The sequence below is a fragment of the Micromys minutus genome (genome assembly GCF_963924665.1).
Source record: "Micromys minutus genome assembly, chromosome: 5".
NCBI classification, from domain to species: Eukaryota; Metazoa; Chordata; class Mammalia; order Rodentia; family Muridae; genus Micromys; species Micromys minutus.
In genome coordinates, this window is record NC_137974.1 from 86,608,241 (window position 1) to 86,629,574 (window position 21,334).

The 21,334-nt window shown below is 43.9% G+C and overlaps 1 protein-coding gene across 1 annotated transcript in view; it reads left to right on the plus strand.

The window, feature by feature from the left end:
• The window catches only part of ODAD2 (outer dynein arm docking complex subunit 2), a gene marked incomplete at both ends in the record, with an annotated part of 159,086 nt that extends 144,228 nt beyond the window's left edge, over positions 1 to 14,858 (plus strand). The window contains one exon of the mRNA XM_080917306.1: positions 14,745 to 14,858. Within this exon, the coding sequence (XP_080773432.1) occupies positions 14,745 to 14,858 (114 nt within the window). The remainder of the gene's footprint in view (positions 1 to 14,744) is intronic.
• Between the last annotated feature and the right edge of the window lie 6,476 nt (positions 14,859 to 21,334).

Sequence of the window (21,334 nt, forward strand, 5' to 3'; positions counted from 1 at the left end):
CTGAGGACTATGACCCTGGCCAATCCTGACCTGCTGCATATTCAGCCCAGCACACACAGCACACACAGCACACACAGCACAAAACACACACACACAGCACAGCACACACAGCACAGCACACACAGCACAGCACACACAGCACACACAGCACAGCACACACAGCACACACACACAGCACAGCACACACAGCACAGCACACACAGCACACACAGCACAGCACACACAGCACACACACACAGCACAGCACACACAGCACAGCACACACAGCACACACAGCACAGCACAGCACACACAGCACACACAGCACAGCACACACAGCACACACAGCACACACAGCACACACAGCACAGCACACACAGCACACACAGCACATCACACACACAGCACAGCACACACAGCACACACAGCACACACAGCACAGCACACACAGCACACACACACAGCACAGCACACACAGCACAGCACACACACACAGCACAGCACACACAGCACACACAGCACACACAGCACACAGCACACACAGCACACACAGCACACACAGCACACAGCACACACAGCACACACAGCACACACAGCACACACAGCACAGCACACACAGCACACACAGCACACACAGCACACACAGCACACACAGCACAGCACACACAGCACAGCACACACAGCACACACAGCACAGCATACACAGCACAGCACACACAGCACACACAGCACAGCACACACAGCACAGCACACACAGCACACACAGCACACACAGCACACACAGCACACACAGCACACACAGCACAGCACACACAGCACACACAGCACACACAGCACACACAGCACAGCACACACACACAGCACACACAGCACAGCACACACAGCACACAGCACACACAGCACACACAGCACACACAGCACAGCACACACAGCACAGCACACACACACAGCACAGCACAGCACACACAGCACACACAGCACACACAGCACAGCACAGCCTCTGCATCTTCATTCTCTCCCTTACCGCCTGTCACTCTACCACATTCACTATAAAATCTATCATATCAAAAAAGTGACACCAGCTAAAAGCCCTCGGCTTACTACAAGCTGACTTTAGCTTCCCAGCTTCAGAGACTGCTCTGTCAATGTTATCTAACACTTTCAAATGTCCAAATCCCCGGGACTCTGTCCAGGTGACTTCACCTCTGCAGTGATGCTGTAATGTTGTTCTCGCTTTTCCCTTAAACTGTTGTGCTTCCTTGATACCTTTAATTCTATAGCATTTGGGTTCCCGCACTGCCTCTTGGATTGTTCTTGACTTTCTAGACTGTCAATTCATTAGAACTTTTAAAAGTATTTGATAAAAATATTTTTAATCTATGTTTATGAGGGACAATTTAACCTTTTGACATATAGGTATATAATACATACACATATATATGTAGATACACACACACATATACCTATACATTGTAGAAATATTGAAACCAAGTTAATTGGCTATGATTGTGTAAGTGTGACTAGCTTCCATAGGCTCTTCTATTTGAATACTTGCTCCCCGGTTGATGGAACTGTTTGGGAAGGATTAAAAGGTGTGGCCTTATTGTAGGAAGTGTGTCACAGGGGTGGGCTTTGAATTTTCAAAAGCCCACTCCAGGCCCAATTAACTCTTTCTTTGCCTCCTGTCTGTGGATCAGGATGGAAGGCCTGGGCTAGTTCTCCAGCACTGTGCCTGCCTGCCGCCGTGCTCCTCATGATCAAGGACTAACCCTTGGAAACTTCAAGCACTCCCACAATTAAATGCTCTCTTTTTTAAATAGCTTTGGTCATGGTGTCTCTCCATAGCAGTAGAACAGAAACTAAGACATTGTCAAACCCACTCTCAAACCCATATATTTTTATAGCTGTCCACTTAACTATAATTTACTTAACTACACATACAGTTGAGTCTACTAAGACATTTGAATAGCTATTAACTATAGTCACTGGGCTTTTTGAACTTGTTTTTCCTTCTGTCTAACTAGAACTGTATACATTTTGTCCAACATACTTTTCTGCATCCCGTACCGGACTGGCAGGAACCAGTCTCTGATAACTACAATTCTCTATGCCTCTGTGCGCTGACTTGTTTTATGTTTCATGTGTTGGTGGAATCACATGCTTGCCTGTCTGTGCCTGCTTTTTTCATGGAAGAGGATGCTTTTCCAGGTCCATCTGTGTTGACATAAATGGGAAGATTTGTTGTCTTAAAGGCTGAGTATTTTTCCAAAGGCAGTATGCCTCCTGCCTTTGCCCGCCCGCCCCGTGACAGACACATAGACTGCCTCTATATTTACTGTTGACAAAAACCTTCAGTGATCCTGGGAGTGTCTTTCTCTGACTCTGTTACCTTTGGATATGGATATGAAGGTGAGATAATTGGAAATAAGCCAGTCCTATTTCTAATTTGGAGGGCGCCTTTCTATTCCTCTCGACTCTTTCAGACAGTCTGTTGTCTTTTGGCGGCCGTGAGATCTTGCATCTGTCGGATTCTATTCGCATTGCTCTGCCGACTAGTGACCTTGAACCCTTTCTCATTTCCCTCCTGTGCTTTGTCTCCTTTTGAGAATGTGTATCCCTATTTTGCCTGTTTTTTATGTTGATTGCCTACTGATTTGAATCTCTCATGCATGCTTACTGTTAACCATTATTAGATGCTCACGTTGACATGGCACAGCCTTCCATTCTGAGGTTGCCTTTCTGCAACGTGGGCTGCTCCCTTGGCTGTCCATGCACAAGCTTCCGATGTTGATGAGAGCCCGACTGCCCACTCACGCTCTGCTTTGCCTGTGCGCCTGGGTCTGCTTAATAAACAAAACGAAACAAAATGGACTAAAAACCAGTGCCCAGGTCAATGTCAGTTTACCTGAGCCTTCTTCCCGTTGTTTAGAAGGGTTAGTTCTTCTGTTGGCCTTAATGCATTTCAAGGTGACTGTTGTAAATGGGACCTAATAAGGGTCCCCATTATTTTATTTATTCACTTTACAACCTGAGTGCAGCCCCTCCCCGCAGTCCCCTCCTCCACAACCCTCTGTCCCTTCCCACCTTCACCAGATAAGGTTTTATTGTCATTCTTTATGTAAGTCTCTGGCTGCACTGCACTGCATAATAAAATAAAAGCCTTCCACAGCTCTGTGCTCCTGGAACCTAAGTCAGAATTAAATTGGTCAAAACTGAGTAAATTTATTCTAGGACCCTCTATTCTGTTCCAATAGCCTGTGTTTTTATGCCGTTTTTCATTTATTTTTAAAACAAAACAACACAACAAGGAACAGCACCCAGCCCAGTGTCTGTTTTTCTATAGTTCCTCCTATTGGTTGGTTTTCTGAGTTCAGGATTTCCATGTATCTTAAGCGTTTTAACTGAGGAGGCTTTGTATCTGCTTCAGGTTAGGCAGTGCAATGCCTCTAGTTTTGTCCCTGGGAATCTGGTGGGGAATACACGGGACCAGTCAGGGTTGCTGGGATAACCACAGGTGTGTTACCCATAGTAACTCTCTAATCCATTTACAAGGACAACGGCTCAGTTGTTTGGGTCACCTCCATTCTTTTTCACTAGTGCATTATAGTTTTGACTTAAAAAACTCCCCTCCCCCACAGTTAGACTTAGTATTACATTGGGTTTTGTTTTGTTTTTGTAGCTCTTACAGGTAGACTGTGTGCTGGTTGTTAATGTTTCCCGTTTTATGTTGGTTTTATGTCCTGTGACTTTCCTGAGGTTATTGAGTAGTTTGAGCCTTTGCATGTTCGGGCTTGACCTAATCAACAGGTTCAGAGCCTAGACTACACTGTGGAACTCATGATAAGAGGTCAGGTTCGGGGTATGCTTTCAAAGTAGACCCAACAGCTTTGTTCATGGCTGAAGTAAAAGCTATAAGACAGAAAGGAGTCAAAGGCTTTTCTCTAGACCCCAGTCCAGACAAATGGGGAAATAAATTAGCTTTAATGAGATAAAGAAGCTGGTAGTATCAGAGTTTAGATGGAAAGGCCAGGATTCAGTTTTATATGTATGAGATTTGAGGTGCTACTTTTTATATCTTGGAGAGATGTCACGCAGTCAATTAAATATCTTGAAATTTAGTTTAGAACTTAGACTTTGGTGGAGTAGCATTAAGTCTACTTCATACTATGTTGTTCTCTCTCTGTCTTTGTCTCACACACACACACACACACTCACACACACACACACACACACACACACACGTGCCCGTGCTTACATTCTGCCTTATACGTATACATCTTATATATATGTTGATCTTAAAAAGGATGCAGTAGCTTTTAATTTCTGATCCAGCTGCAAGGCAGGCACTGTGCCTGTCATGGCATCAGCAGGATGTGATCCTTAGCTGTAGAGACCAGATTAAACTCCTGGGTATAATCTTTTATAGTCTACAAGTGTTAGACCTAAGGAACCTAACAAATAAAACTGAAGCAAAACAAAACCATTGACCAACAGGGAAGGGTGAATTGGAGGGCAGCAAAGGAAAGAAGGGCAGATGGAAAAGAGAGACGTCCAGAGCTGACTGCCCAGTGGCCACTGTCTGGCAGACACGAGGAGTCCAGGTTCAGTCACCAGTGCAGGTACAGCAGAACCAGCACACAGCGAGGATGTATCTGAGCCCTTGGGAGCTGACAGGGCTTGGTGCCTTTGGAAGGGATGAAAGTTGGAAGCTTTGGCAAGAACTTGGCAAAAACCAGAGTCCATACCCAGCCCTATAGAGCTGATTTACAACCCTGCTCCAACCACTGAGAAAAGACAGCAGCCACTGGCAGGAGTAACTGTAGGTACTGAAGTGGAGATTAAGAGCACATACCTGTAGGAGGGGAAGAGCATCCCTTCCTGGAAGACTCATGTCCAACCAGCATTTGTGAATCAGCAACTGAGAGTTACATTTCAACTGCTTTCAAGCTGATATCTACCTAGAAAATACAATTCCAAGGAACCCCAGAACCCCAGATCGCTCTGGAGCAGAACAGAAAGCTGTCAAGCTAGACATAAGCTCAGAATATCAATCATGCACCCAAGTGCTTGGCATTTGGTGGATACTTGGATGTGGCAGAGACCACAGTGGGTGGAGAAAAGACACATAACAGAGGGAAGAAAACACTAAACTGTCACAATCCCTAGTGTGATCGGAAGGTCGTCATCCCGTGAAGCTAGAACAAGATTCTGTACTTTAAAACATCCAGGAAACAAAGAGACAGAGACGAAAAAGAAAGTTTAAGGAACAATTTCCCATCTTCTAAGATCTTCAGTTTCTTTCTTCAGAGGCTTGAAGTTCTTTTCATACAGATCTTTCACTTGCTTGGTTAGGGTCACACCAAGGTCTTTCATATTGTTTGTGACTATTGTGAGGGTTGTCATTTCCCTAATTTCTTTCTCAGCCTGTTTGTCCTTTGAGTAGAGAAAGGCTACTGATTTGTTTGAGTTAATTTTATATCCAGTCACTTTGTTTATCATCTCTAGGAGTTCTTGGTGGAAATTTTGAGGTCACTTAAGTATACTATCCTATCACCTTCAAATAGTGATATTTTGACGTTTTACTTTCCAATTTGTATTCTTTTGGCTTTTTTTTGTTGTCCAATTGCTCTGGCTAGGACTTCAATTACTATCTTGAATAAGTAGGGAGAGAGTGGGCATCTTTGTCTAGTCCTGATTTTAGTGGGATAGCTTCAAGTTTCTCTCCATTTAGTTTGATGTTGGCTACTGGTTTGCTGTACATTGCTTTTACTATGTTCAGGTCCCTAGCATTCAATTCCTGATCTTTCCAAGACTTTTATCATGAAGAGGTGTTGTCCCCAATGGAGGAGTTAGAGAATGGACTAAAAGAGCTGAAGGCATTTTTGTAACCCCATAGGAAGAACAACAATATTAACCAACCAGACCCTCCAGAGTTCCCAGGGACTAAACCACCATCCAAAGAATACACGTCCTCTGCTACATATGTGGAGGGACCCATGGCTCCAGCCACATATGTAGCAGAGGACGGCCTTGTTGGGCATCAACAGAAGGAGAGGCCCTTGGTCCTGTGAGGACTTGATATCCCAGTGTAGGGTAATGCCAGGGCAGGGAGTTGGGGGGAGTAGGTAGGTAAGAGAGGGAGCACTCTCATAGAAGCAGGGGATGTTGGGTTTCTGGAAGGAAAACTGGGAAAGGAGATAACATTTCAAAGGTAGTTTTAAAAAATTCAATAAAAAAGATAAAAAGAAATAATTTTCCAAATATACAACAAAATTATAAAGGAGTTAGATGGAAAGAAAAGAAAAATAGTGACCAGTCAGAAAGCAGGAGTGTGAGGTCACCACAGACACTGACACCGTGTGGGGAGGTAGTGATTCCAGAAAATTGTGAAAATTTCAGCAGGAGGGGCATATTTGGAGGAAGAAGGTTAGTGACCAGTCAGAAAGCAGGAGTGTGAGGTCACCACAGACACTGACACCGTGTGGGGAGGTAGTGATTCCAGAAAATTCTGAAAACTTCAGCAGGAGGGGCATATTTGGAGGAAGAAGGTTACTTGTGTGTTCTCAGTTGCTGCATCTTATCCTAACCCCTTCCTTAGTCTTTCTTCATCCTATGCACCATGAGTTAAGATCCTCCTACCACATGCTTCCAACACCTTGACGATGAGCCTTGACTATGGGAACTGAAGCAGTGAAGCCAAAGACTATGGACTAAACCCAAACAAAAACCATTCCCCTCTTTACAGTTTTGTGTAAGTATCTTGTCCCAGCAACAGAAGTCCAATACAGTAGGTCATAGCAGCATGAAAGTTTGGAAATCAGTACAAAGAAAACAGAAAGATTCCCAAACGTTCAGCTGAGACAGTGACATCACAGTCAAATCAAAAGGGCAAACGTGGATGTCATAGCATTTGCACTGACAAGACTTGGAGTGTTGGCTGTAAGTGTTTGAATTCCCAACACCTTGCTCTCCTTTCAGCCCCTGTTTATCACGCCCAGATAAATTTATTCCAGATTTCACTCGATTATTTCATGCCTATGTTCACCAACAAGACATCCTTGGAACTAGAAATTAGCTAATATGAATAAGAATTTAATAATCTATCCTTTTAACATAAATATATCTTAGGTTTTGCATACCAACTTTCACCTACTTCGTAGAATTCCACAAATCATTTATTTTTTGTATTTGTTTTTAATACTACTAGATTAAAATTGCTTATTTAGAAAAATACAGTAGATCCACAACAAAGAATTTTAATAGTTTTCTTTCGTTCTTCCTTTCTTTCTCTGTTTTAGGGTTTTGAGATAAGGTTTCACCTGGTAGAGCAGGCTTGCCTTGAACTTACTTCAGCCTCTTGAGGGATAGGGTTAAATGCTACCAAACTCTGTAAAATGTTGGTCTTTCCGTTTGACATCTTCAAACTCCAGAAACAGACAATGATGTTCCGAGCCAGCACGTCTAAGTGTATGGTGGAGCACTTAGAACTCACTCTAAGTATTTAATAGTATTTAATCCCCACATCCGCTGTGTTAGGAAAACATGTGACATATTCTAATCTGATTAACAGCACAGTCAGTCTTGCAGAATTACCCCAGGCCATGCACAGTTAGAAGGAAAAGCCAGGCTTAAACTGAGATGACACAGTCAAAGTGTCGATTGGCATATGGGCAGTGTAGTCAATGGGACTGTTTGCTCTGAGGGAATGAGTCACTAGGATTTAATCTGTAGGATGAAATTCTAAACAATTTTACCCAATCATTTCCTTATATTTTTAGCTAAAACAGTATATGCACGGACACGTATGTTATACTTGATATAGGAAAATTTGAGCAGAAACTTGAAGGCCTTCCGGCTGACAACACAAGTGGGGGACATAGAGGGTTCTGTAACCTCCTCCTCCACTGTGCAGATGGAGCAGAATCCCCGCCTCCCCACCCAGCTGAGCAAACCGTCCACAGTGTCTCTGCAATTGTCTCCTATGTATCCCAGTGACCTCACAAATGCTGAGCACACAAGGTTTCTGATGGGGAGCCAAGAATGTCAGAGGGCAGCTGTAATCCCAGGACTGGGGAAGGTGTGGCGGGAGGATTTCAAGTTCAAGGCCGACCTGGGACACAGAACAAGACCCTTTATCAACATCATTGCTGTGTGACTTTTCCCAGGAAGATACATTTATCCCAGAAAAGGCAGTGATGTGTGGCCAGAGAGATGATTCGGTTCAAGTCCAGCATGAGCCAGTGAGTGAACTGTGCTCCTTCTAAGAGCTTGGATTGCTCAGTGGCAGCCACATCACTAGAAGGGCCATCTCAGCTCGGGTGACGACTCGGAAAACTGGGACTCCCAGCATGCCTTGCAGCCCCTCCACTGTAGGTCAGGGGTTGAGGAACCTTGTGTCTCTCACATCTGCCTGGGCTTTGCTCTCGAAGCTGTGTAGATTGATTTCGTTTCCTCAGCCATGAGCCTCTCTTCTCTCTCTAACTGGAGGAAACAGCTCCAACACACTCATTCTTCCTTAACCCCCCAAATATGGAGGAAAGGCCATAACGGGAATGCATTCAAATGTGAGCAGAGCCTGGAAGGGAAGGACACCAAGTCAGCAAGAGTCACATCACTATCTAGGTCACGTCATAAACATGGTTTCAGTCTACTTTCTGTTACTAGGATGAAACATCGCAGACAGAGTAATTCATAAAGAAAAAATTATGAAGCCTGGAAAATTCCACATTGGCAAACAGAATGGGCGAAACCCTTCTTCCTGGTGAGGACTCTCAGCAGAGCCCCAGGGTAAAAAGGACATCATATGGTAATACAAAGAATCATAACTCAGATCATTCCTCTTTTCATAAAGCCACAGTACCACTGGATTAGAACCCCACCCATATAGCCCCTTTTAACCTTAATCACCCCCTGCCTCTAAATACCATGGATTGGATAGACTCCTACCCTTTTAACGCTTCACCACAAGGGTTACTTTTCAGCAAGAGTTTTGGTACAGACATTCAACCCATAGTGCATGTTACACTTGTCTTTTAGCTGCAGGAGAGCGGACCCCGGTGAAGAGTACAGCCCACAAGACTCTCTACACTGGCCAAACAGAAGCGACATTTTGTCCCAAGCTGTAACAGCACATTGTATCTTGAAGGCACTGGTTCGGGTCCAGTATCATATGAAATAAATTAGCAAAGATGCAAAGCCTGGCTGTGCCGGAGCCTCGGCTGGAACAGCAGCACAAGTCTGGCCCAGGTGAACAGTAGAGAAGCCACTGTGCAAACAGAGGCAGTCATTACTCTTTGTGACCTCAACAGGAAAATAGCCAAAGGCTTCTCCACTCAAATCAGCTCTGGAAATAAGGTCCTGCTGGAAAAACCCCAAGTTGTGCATGTACACAGGTACTTTGGATCTCACCCGGCCGTAATTAAAACCCCTCTATTTCCAGGCTCTGGTCACCCAAACAATGTGGAGTCAAACCACAGGGAAATCTGTTATCACTCAAAGGGGTCCATATTTTTCATACAACTGAAACACAGCATCAAGCTGCGAACTGCTAAATATGAAAGTAAAATTGGATGCAGACGTCCGATTGGTTCTCAGCCTACCTAAGTCTCACCTTCCAAGAGATGTGAGCCATAGGTCACAGCTGTATACTCAGGGCACAGCCTCAAGATCAAAGCGGCTCACAGGGTAGGTAGTATTCACAGTCCTCCCAGCCCGACTCACTAGCCACCCATTGTGCCCTCCCCTTGTCTCTGTTCAATCCAGGCTGTAAAACCTTGTGTTTGAATGATGTTTTAAAGTGCTCTGTGCAATTAAGTTTTAAAAGCAAAGAGGCTGGTTTTCCTTCGGTGTATATATGAAACTCCCCATAAATACAAAGTCCTTGGGTGTGTTTGGGGGGGTGGAGGGAATGATTAAAAAGAAGGAAACTTCTGAAAGGAACAAACACTTCAAAAAGTGGAACCCGAGGTGTTTTCCTCTCATAATATTAAAAATGCCTTTATAGTTGGGGGAAAAATGGCTACATCTAGCAAACAGCTTTATGGACTCCATGCTCACACATGCCCAATTTGCATTCGCTCTCCTTGGGAAGCCCCTGCTTTATGATTGTCACAAAAGACTATAGCCTGCTTTCTCCTGGCGCTCTGTACCAGTGAAGTGAGTGTGCACAGCTCCTGGTTAACGGCTGGCTCACCAAAGCCAGGATTTGGAGCAGAGCTTCTGACTAGTGGATCTTTATCCTACTGTTAACGCATCCCTCTAAGAAAGTTTGTTTGCAAAGCTCTTAGGAAAAAATAACAACATATTCCAGAGGCGATTTTAAACTAAGACATGTGCAAGGTTCACATTGTTCAGATGGTGGCTTGGGGACAAACAGGTCCTTGCTTAGTCTGTAAAAGTCTGGGTGTGTCTTACACAGCAGCAAGTAACCTAACAGATCACAGGGAAACGGTGGGTTTAGACTGTGCAGCTACCTCAGCAGAGTCCTGGGAGGGCCTCTTGGCGATCCAATGGGGGTCTCTGTAGTAGTCTGGTCTTTCAAATATGAAGCTATTTCTAGCCTTTGTGCAGAGAAGATTCTGGACTTGAAAGTCTATTGTCAGAGAATGTTGGTAGATAAGAAAAAATGGACGGTGCAGGCTGCCTTCACTGATGAAAAAGAAATCACAGGGGCTGGTACATAGCAACTTGGCAGCTAATAAAGCCATTCAAATTGTACAAACATTAGTTCCCTTACAGGTCTGGAGCCAGAGAGACACGCAAGGTAAATATTAGGAAGCAATGCCCAGTTCACCACATGCACCACGTTTATCCTCTTATATTTGTTTTTAGTGTGTGTGTGTGTGTGTGTGTGTGTGTATGTGTGATGCAAGCATGTGTGCAGGCATGTGGTTGGAAGCCAGAGGACAACCTTTGGTCTTTCACACACTGTCTGCGTTGTTTCTGAGACAGAGCCTCTCATTTGACCAGAACTTGCCACATGAGTGTGAACCAGGGCGACTGGTCAGGGATCCGTCCCTACCTCCCCGGTGCTGGGATTGCATTTTCTCCTCTTCAACAAATACAGCAGAAAGACATGGTTCAGGAACTGAGCTCATTTCCTTAGGCAAGGCATTTGGTTGACAGAGCTAGCACCCAGCCTGGGTTAGACTTTAAAACAATATCTCACGGGGCTCTGTTGGCCAGTTTTTAGCAAAGATATCCATGAACATTTTGTGTGGAATTCGGAGTAAAGCATCACGTTTAAAGTAAGAACTTGGGCCAAGTGAATTTCCTAAAGAGAGGCAGCCATCCTGGTGCATTGTCGGGTACAGGGAAAGTCTACTCAGTGGCCCACAAGTAGGTGCCAGCCTGGATTAAGACATCTAACACTAAGTGTGCGAATGGACAGAAATTTCCTTCTCACGAATGGTTACCCGGATGACTCCCACCAGAGCCAGAGCTCTGCCGGCTGCCCTCACCACCGCTCTCTGGTTTCTTCCATGTGGAGGAGTGGAACTGGTGTCCAGCGTTTGGAATAAATGCAGCTGATTCTTGGAGAGCTGGAAGGGGGACCACAGAACCACCACCTGGCCTGAGGGAGAAGAAGCAGAATGTGTGTTTGGTTCTGACAGGCGTCAGATCAAGGGCTTCCTCTCCAAGGAGCCTGGCGCGGAAGCAGCAGCAGATGCCCAGAGAAGCCCAGGTCATCAAATGCAATAGCAGGGCCCTGGAACAAGCGCTGACAAGAGCCAGACTGACCTCAAGGCCAAGATTCCTTCTTTCTTCTTCCTCCCTAGTCTACCAGAGCCAGCCTCCAGCAAATCAACACATCCTGGAACCGGTGAAGCAATTACCGCACGAACATCAGTTTTGGGGTCAACTTCTATGCTGGGCACTGGGCGTGCTGTGCAAATGTTATCTTCAGGATGCCTGACAGTCCAGTCCTGACTGGAAGTGAAGTCTGTGAAGAACTGGGTAACTAGGAAACCACTGAAAGCCTCCTCCTGTCTCCCCTCGCTCCCTCCCTTCCTCTTGCTCTCTCCCTCCTCCCTCTTATTTTTTCTTTCCTCCCTACTTCCTCCTTCCCTCTCCACTCCTCCTTACCCCTCTCTCTCTGTCTTCTCTCTTATTCTTTCCTTTGTTCTTTCTTTCTTCCATTTCTTTCTTCTTCCTCCCTCCCTCCCCTCTTCCCTCCCTCCTTTTCCTCCCTCTCTCCTTCTCCCTTCATCTCTTCCTCTTCCTCTTTCCCTTTTCTGAGTCCTAGGGATCAAGCTCAGATCATTTGACCTGTGGCAAATATCTTTACCCTTTGAGTCACATTACAGGCCCAGAAAATACATGTTTAAATGAAGGCAGTAAATAAATAAATAAATAAATAAATAAATAAATAAATAAATAACCTGCTAGAAATGGAGAGCTTACAGACAGGGAGCATCTGATTGTAAACTAAAGAGGAGGGATTGGATGGAGAATATAAATGTAACAAAGGCCCTGGTAAGAAAGGAGAGACACGGTCTGTGACCGAAATGGAGGAGACAAAGCTGGGCCAGGGCACTGTACAGCTGCAGTGTGGTTTTAAGAGCAGGTCCTAGGTAGTTGCTCTGCAGGGCAGCAGAGATCTTTGGGTTATCTGTTGGCTCTGGCTGTGAGGCAGCAGAGGAGACTGAAAACTGAAGACAGGAGCTCAACACTGAGAAGCTCGAGGAAGGGAGCAGAGCAAAGGAAAAGGTCATGTATGGCTACACTCGGACTTACTCAGGAAGCTCGTTTGCCTCCTGCAGAGCTTGGGAACCATTGGTCACTCAGGAACCAGAGCTGGCTTTGTTATCACCGTGACTTTCTCTAGAGGATGTCGTCATATAAGGAGGTTTAAGAAACATTCAAGAGATTGGCCGCGGGGACTGAGCCAAGGAACCAGAACCATTAAAGGAAAAGATGTGAAAGCCCACGTGGGCCTGTGAACGCAAGCACAAGTTATGGAATAGCCATGTCTCATGGAGGAGGCTGCAGCCAGAGAGTTTGGGGCAGATAAGTGAGTTTTGGGCAGTGAGGGCCAGGGTGTGACCCCAGGGGTGGAGGTCAAAGGGCAGAGAAGCCAGACAACCTTCAACATCCCAATCGGATTCAGATGCCTGATATGCAATCTGCAAATGTTCTGGATGTTTTTAATAATCCGCCTGGACTGGAGTTCATGGTTGGTGTGAGATTACCATTTTTACTTTCTTCCTGGGTAGCCCGTTCCTTGCAGCATTTGGCTATACATTTCATCCCCATGTGCCCGCTAACGTCTTTGTTACTCAGCCTTCATTCACAGCTTGTCATCCGTCAGGACGTCCAGCATCTCACTACAGTTCACGTCCTACACACTGCTGTTAAGGTCAAAGTTCAAAATGCATATGTGTCCGAATCACTCCCTTAATTAAAATGACTGAGTGATTTTGGGGATGGAGGAGAATATAGTCTAAACCCACAAGTGTGGCACGTGTCCCTGTGTCACACGCTCATCTTTGCTGATGCTCATCTTTCTGACAGACACCTCCATTTCCTGCCATTATCCAAACGTGTACTCCAGGACTTCTGATTAGACCATCTAGGATCCAATTAACTTCTAAGACATCTTACTGAGTCTTATTTCTAGATTTGGGAAGTTCCGGTTCGTTTATCTGGCACTTACTTGGCACCTGACCTGTATATGCACTATATATGGCTTCAAATTTTTCCTAAGTGTTTGCAGTCTAGCAGACAGAGAGCAGGAACCCATACCTGTTTAAATGGCAAGAGCCCAAGTGCTGTAGACACTTGAGTCAATTTCCACAGCCCAAGTGGGAGAAATGGCTCTTCGCCTGGTGAAAATCTGTTGTGGCTGCATGGAAGAGCTATTTGGATATATAGTGCACACGTCTATGAAACTATAAACTCCACAAAGCCAGAGAATGAAGTAAGATGGTGTTTTAAGCAACCTAGTAGCATCAGTTAAGGCAAGGGGCATGGGGAAATGGGACCTTACTCTCTGTGATGGGGCAGGAGAAGGAACAGTCTGGAATGACAGCAGAGGATATACAACCCCTTTACTTGGCATTGGGGGACAGTCTACTAAGTCTACTTTGGGGGATCCATGAGATTAGGAACTTGCTCTCCTAGGTGGGCCAAACTCTAAACTCGGGGTAGTAAATGTAAGAGGATGTGCTAGGCACCTGGGGACAATACGCTGCTGGTCTGTACCGGGTGCCAGAGAAACTTCAGAAGCAGACCTCTAGCAACAAAGCTGTAAGAACATGTGAGAAATTTCTGAGCCTGGGTAAGCCTCTACTTCCACATAAGCGGGAATTTCCACGGGCGTATTGCTTCAGTTTATGTATGTATGGATGTGCACACGGTGGGGGTGAGTGTATATACATGTCTCTGTGTGTGCGAACAGAGGGCAGAGGGGTGTACCTGGTGTCCTGTCTCACTATTCTCAGCATAGTCCCTTCACGTAGGTGTCCCCCTGAGCCTGAAACTTACCGTTCCAGTGATGCCACCCGGCTTACCCGCTCCCACCCATCTCTCCATCCACTGCTGGTGTTACAGGCACGCAGGTTATGCCCAGCTTAACACGGGTGCTGGGAATCCACATGTGGGTTTCCGTGGTTACACATTAAGCACTCTTACCCACAGAACTGTCTCCTTAGCCTATTCATTACTTTAAAAAATTACATTCTGTTTTAAATTATTTCCATAGCCTACCTTTGTTTTTGGATTAATGGTTTTATTTCTTCTTTTCTCTCCTCCTTGGTGTGTGGCAGCTTTTGCTGGACATGGTTGGGTCCCCAGACCAGGATCTCCAGGAAGCAGCTGCTGGCTGCATTTCCAATATCCGAAGACTGGCTCTCGCTACAGAAAAGGCTAGATACAATTGAACTGTGAACATACACAAGCTACCTAGTATCCCGACTGAGGAATACCACACCCTTGGACAGGAAGCCAGAGTTGAGAAACATTTATCAACCAGTCCTTCAAATAGCCTAAAGGAAAAAATATATATACATGGATTAAAACACAAGTGCTTTTTGTTGAAAGTTACGAGAATCTTTTCATTTTGTTTAATGAAAATTAAGTATGTCATGAAACGTAAAACCAATAAATTTGTGATAATTTTCCAAGAATTTGTAGGTCTATGTATATGATGTGATATATATATACTTTTGCATCTGCCATGATTTCAGTAAGTATAGCTGTCCCAGTGTGTAGTTCCAGATTCACTCATGAATGTCTGGAGAGGCCCTTTCTGCTAAACTGATCTGGCTGTCCTGCGCTTACAGCCTGGTCTGCTTGATCACTTGCAAGCCACAGGAGAGTTCCGAGGAGATGTGTTGATTTCACAGATGGTTATGAAATAGAATTCAGCACTCAGCAGCCGCTCTTAGCAAGAGCATTCTGAGGTCACCCCAGACTTCTCCCATACCATTAAACACCGAGACAATAATATTCAACTGTCACCACATGGAGGCACACAAATCACAAGGACAAGGAGTCCTTTCACTTTGGGACAGACACGTGTAAACAACGGTATGTTTCATTTCCCTCACAGCCAGTCACTAACACTTTTAGTGAAATTAATTTATGCTGATGTAAGGATAACATTATTTCACATAAAGTTACTCTGAATCTCTGAACTTATTTCCAGCACATGAAGTACTTTTTAAAAAGTGTTTACAAAGGATTAATCACATTTTATCAGGTTAAGAAACGTTAGAATGCAGTTTTTTAAAAAAAAAATCACATAATGTAAGCTCGGTGTGCTGAAATGTTTGGGAACGAAGTGTCTCAACCTTCTCTCAACCTTCTTCTAACGATCGCCAGAAAAACAGCTTTGTTTGCGTCGGCTCCAAGGCTCTCTCTCAGAGAACGCTTGAGTGAGCGGGGCCGTTTTACGTTTTATTGAAAAAAAAATTAGGTACTGTATATGTCATCCTTTGGAGAAAACCATAAAATTAATTGAATTCAATGTAAATAATTCGTACGAAACGAAAAGTCTGAGAGGGATGAATATTAGACTAATAACAGAGACTCCAGTTTTAAAACCAAAAAAAGAAAGGTAAGTGCTTCTGAGATTCCTAAGGCTTCATAAAACACTCACCTTCTTTGCTGCCTTTTGGAGGAGAATGTGAGTGAGAATAAGGAAAGGGGCAGTGTTAATTCTAAAGATTAACTCTCAAGAGTGGAGCGCTTCTGTCGGCCTCCAGCACTGGATATTCATTCCAAAAGCTCCAGGCTGGCTCCTTTGGTTTGCCAGCGTTAAAAAACTCCTAGGCGGTAGGTTGTGTTAGCGACAGGAAATGAATGAACATTAGATTGTTATTAGAGGGTCATTGAAAGCTCACCATCGACTTCGGCTCTTAAAATATCCTGTGTCACTGGGTCCTGGAACTGAGGGAAAGCAAGAAGGAAAATAACCAGGAAGGGGATTTGTGGGTACCAAGGGGGTGGCTTGCGTCTCACGATGCCCCCGGTGTTTCTGCTGTTGTGGTCAGCAAATGCAGAACAAAAGCAACAGCCCTTTAAAAGAAGCTGTGCACTTAGAAATAGGTAAAGGCAGCGTGAAGATTGACTTCTGTATTTTCTAAGTAAAGGCTTCTACTTAGAGCACCAGCCATACAGTGCCTCTCAGAATAAGATGTTGTTCTTAAAGGGCAATTTTGGGCTGTGTGTGTGTGTGTCTGTGTGTGTGTGTGTGTGTGTGTGTGTGTGTGTGTGTGTGAAAGGTTTTATAGAGATTACTAATATTATTAGAAAAATGTCAGTCTGCAAGGCACTCTCAGTTTTAGAGGATGCGAGTGGATTAATGATCACTCCGTTGGTCAGTGGGTATACACTGTGTGAGGGTTTTTGTGATATTTATTTTATGCTAATGAAGGCTTTAATTCTTTATGATTTTGATGAGTTTCTTTCTTGGTCTTTATTTTATCTGGATGTACGGGGAACACAATATGCCCCCTGGCTCCTTTAGTTTGGAAGGAGTTTAAGGTAGAATTTTAATTGTATTTCCTTTGGAAAACCCTCTCTGATTGTCGTCCCCTTTACAGTCAGAATTTACTGCTATCGGGATGACTTGCATTAAAAATAATATTTTTTAAAACGTGGAGTCTTAAAAATGAATTGACAGTTTTTTTTAGGGCACGGTTTGTGAATTATGTTTTCTCCTTGGCTGGCTGTTACTGCCATGTCTCTAACACAGGACTGAGAGAGTGATTCAAATTACTCTGGAAATGCACTCCTACTTAGGACAGGAAGGGTGTTGGTGGATGACACATAGTAACTGAGAGCTGGAAGTAAGGCCTTTTCCCCTACTACACTAGATCAACTCGATAAAATTTCCTGCTTCAGATGGTTTACGTTGTTTCCTTTGATTTCATTCCACGAAAATTTAGGGTTGGAATAACTTATGCTCATTACTGCAACTCAGTGAAAAATATATCAAGAAAATCATGTGTTAAAACACCTCACTACTTTGGATTTGACAAGTGTTCCCAAACTAATGGTCCACGTGTTCTAAAGTGCAAAATGGAACACCCCCCCTAAATGAGACTGGCTAGAAAATAGACTGGTTTTATCTGGTGCTATTACATGCAGATACAGTGTTAGGTACTTGGGAAGTTTTTTATCACATTATTTGTTTTATGGTGGGGTTATGTGCCTTGGTGTGAATACAGAGGTCAGAAGCAACTGCCGAGTCAGTATCCCCCCCCCCCCCGTCACGTGGGTCTGGGGACTGAACTTGGGGCAGCAGGCCTTGTGGTAAGCATCTTTACCTGTTGAACCAGTATCCCCACTATTAAGTTCTTGATCTTGTTTACTAAGCAGGACTCATAAAATAGATTTCTTTAGTGGGAGAGTATATCAAAGTGGGAACCCCTACTCTGCAGGGTTAAATTCCCAGGCCATGTCAAGACGTTAGAATTTTGTGTGCTTGCTCTGCCGCACTGATGCATCTCCCTTCTCACAGGCCAGTGGGCTAGACCATCAAAGTACAAACATTCAGTTTTTCCAAGATACTTCTAGTAGTGCTAGACAGCCAGCTAACAAACTATATTCACGATAGTAGAAATGATAGGAAAACTTCGGCTCCTTCTATTAGAGTTCAACCCCACACTGAAAGTGTGTCTCAGGACAATGATCACAGGCAAAGTTACAAAAACTGTTACAAAAAATGTTACATTTCAAAGCAGGTTCTGAAGCAGTATATAGTTTGTTAGGTCATTACCTGAGGCTATGGCTCAGTGGATAAGTGTTCGCTGTGCCGAGCCTGATTATCCAAGTTTGGGTAATCCCACGTAAATCTTCCGCCAGGGACCCACATGTGGCAGAAGGGAAGTGACTTCCTCAAGTTGTCCTTTGACCTCCACATGCTCATTGTGACATGAATCCACCCATTTTCCCAAACACAGTAAGTAAATAAGGTTTTTTGTTTGTTTGTTTGTTTGTTTTGTTTTTACAGTATCTTAGAAATGAGGGAGAGCTGAGGGATTAAAGGGAGATTGAGATGTAATCAGACATATTATATCCCTGTACAAAACTGTCAGGCAACAAAATTAATGCAAAAAGAAAAATGTATCTTTTTTTTTGTCACACAGAAAAAAGGACCTGAATCTTGTAAACCATCCTACATGGTAAACATAATTTGTTTCCTGTTTCATTCATCTGGATATTTTAGTCTATGTTACAATGTATACTTATCACCACTTCTTAAATATTCACACACTCTCAATTAACATCATTCAGCCACTGCTGAAAAGTCCCATGTGGTACCCGAGGAGGCCAGAAGAGGGTGCTGACTCCCCTGGGACTGGCTTTAAGGCAGCTGTGAGACTCTGGGTGCTGAGAACAGAGCTAGATTCCTCTAGAAGAGTAGCAAGCATTCTTAGTGGCTGAGCCATTTCTCCAGCCACTTAACACTAACTTCAAAGGAGATATCTTGAGTTTACAAATAAAATATACAGTATATGTATAATAAATGAATTTTTTCTGTTTTTTTAGAGTTTTATACATTAGTACCATATGATTTCTACTTTTATCCCTTCCCAGTCCTTCTCAAATCAATGATCTCTTCTTTAATTATATAATAATAATATAAATATTGCACACCTTAATAATAACTTATTATATTGCATATATATTACACACACAAACTCATAATTCCATTTAGTGTTGCTCATATGCACATATGTTTAGGGACTGGGTAACCCACTCTGGAAGACTACTTCTGCCTCTGTCAGAAGCCATTTATAGCCTATAAAAGAATTGAGGTTTTAAGGGGAAAAATGGGATTTTTGAAAACAATAAATTTACCATTTGTAAAATTCTCAAGAAAAAAACTGTAAACAAATAAGAGATCTGTGTGTACATGTATGTGCACACATGCTCATGCATGGGTGTCTATGTGTGTTTTCACTGATTATGTCATGCTTAGCTTTTAAAATGTTTTTATGAATTCTTTGAGTTTATTCAATAACCATTAAGTCCAAATTTGTGCTGTTCGTATACTTGTAGGTATGGTGCCATCCACTGGAGTGGTGTACAAGACAGCCTTTGTAAGAGTTAACTCACAGTTAAAACCGGCCCAGCACAAGTGAGACATCTCAGTGTGGACACAGGGACATTCTGCTATTAATTTCTTTTCATCAGTTAAGCATCTGGATTCACATTCATTCATTTACTCTGTCTCTGTCTCTGTTTCTCTCTCTCTCTCTCTCTCTCTCTCTCTCTCTCTGTGTGTGTGTGTGTGTGTGTGTGTCTTTCTGTCTGTCTGTCTCTCTCTGTCCCAGGCTACCTCAAATTTACTATTATAGCTGAAGGTGTCCTTGAACCTCTAACCCCCCCCCCCCTTGCATTTCCCAAGTGCTGAGATGACAGTGAGTGTGGTGCTGGGGTTGGGCCGGGGTTTTGTGACTGTGACAATAACGCTCTGCCACCCAGCCTTATATCCAGCCCTGGCCTCTCTACCTTCGCACCACAGAAGAACAGAATCTGGGAAATATCGGGAAGGACTGTCAATAGCTAACTTCACACCGCCCTTTTAAGTAGAAAAGGATTGGTTTTGACCGATTTTGATATGGATATATCCAAGATGAACAATAGTGTGTTGGCCTCTTTAAATATTTTATTGATGTATATTATCAACCAAAATATACCGATATGAAGTATACACAGTATAAGCCTGCAGACCTCTGTATTCCTTTGATATTTGGGAATTTCTGCTTTGTGCTGTTTATGCTCAAATGGCTCCCTTAATTCTGTCTGATTCCAACATCTGCTTTCTCCCTCTGCTTTCTGCATCTTGCTTCCATTCCCGTTTTCCCTGACACAGGATTACTGTATTCTCCGGCATGGAAAGTAGTTTGTTCCTTACGTCGTATAGCTGAGAGCTGTCAGTGTTTCCTTCTGATGTACAGCTAGCTGACTGGAAACCTTGAAATAGATGGACTTCTCCGGCTCAAACCAACACGTTCCTTAGTGAGTCCTACAGGACTAACACGAGCTCATCTCTCTCCAGGTCATGCTACCGTTAGCTGCTAAGAGACATCCTCTTAGTATATCAGCATGGGTTATGCACACTTGAAGACTAAACTACTTTCATCTTCCATGACTGGGAGAAGAAGAAAGACTTTGGAGATTGGAAAAGACAAATGAATCACCGCTCCCTGTCAGACAGCTGTTACTTTTATGCAAGAGAAATTCACATTTTAAGTAGTCTCTCCAATATAAAAGGTGTGAGCTGCACTGGCTTGCCTGTTCCCAGTGCCCATGGTAGGTAGGATGAGCAAGCAGTGTTTGCCCAGCTATGTCAGGTTTTTTTTTACACTGAATTCTAGTTTCTCCCATACTGTGTCTAAATTGCCTTCTAATACAAATCTGAATTAACAGCCACCGTGCGCATAAAAACAGATTTTATTTCTCTGTCTACTGATGAACCCCCTGGCTGTCACCAGCATTGGGCTGCTGTGAATGTCTGTACGTAAGTATGTAACTGCCTATTTGGGACCCAGCCTTAGAGTCTTTTGCTTGTATGCCAGATTGGGAATGTTGCTGGTGGGTTGTTGTCTGGGCTGGGTATTCCCAGGTCCTTAGTGCCTTTGTCAAAGAACTTAAGGCCACACATTGCAAAGCATGGAACTTAGTTCAGAAGCATGGTTCTGACACACAGAGAGAACCTCCTGAGGAGCTCTAAGAGGAGGAGTTCACTGCTAACGAGTAAGGTTGTAGGGGCATGCCTCTTTTCATTGATAGGCTTGGGTGGCACAAGCCTTTCTTTACTGTGTAGGTTCTTTCCCATGATGCATTTGATTTTGATCATGCGTACATCCAGCCACACATAGGCAGAAGATGGCAAATAGGG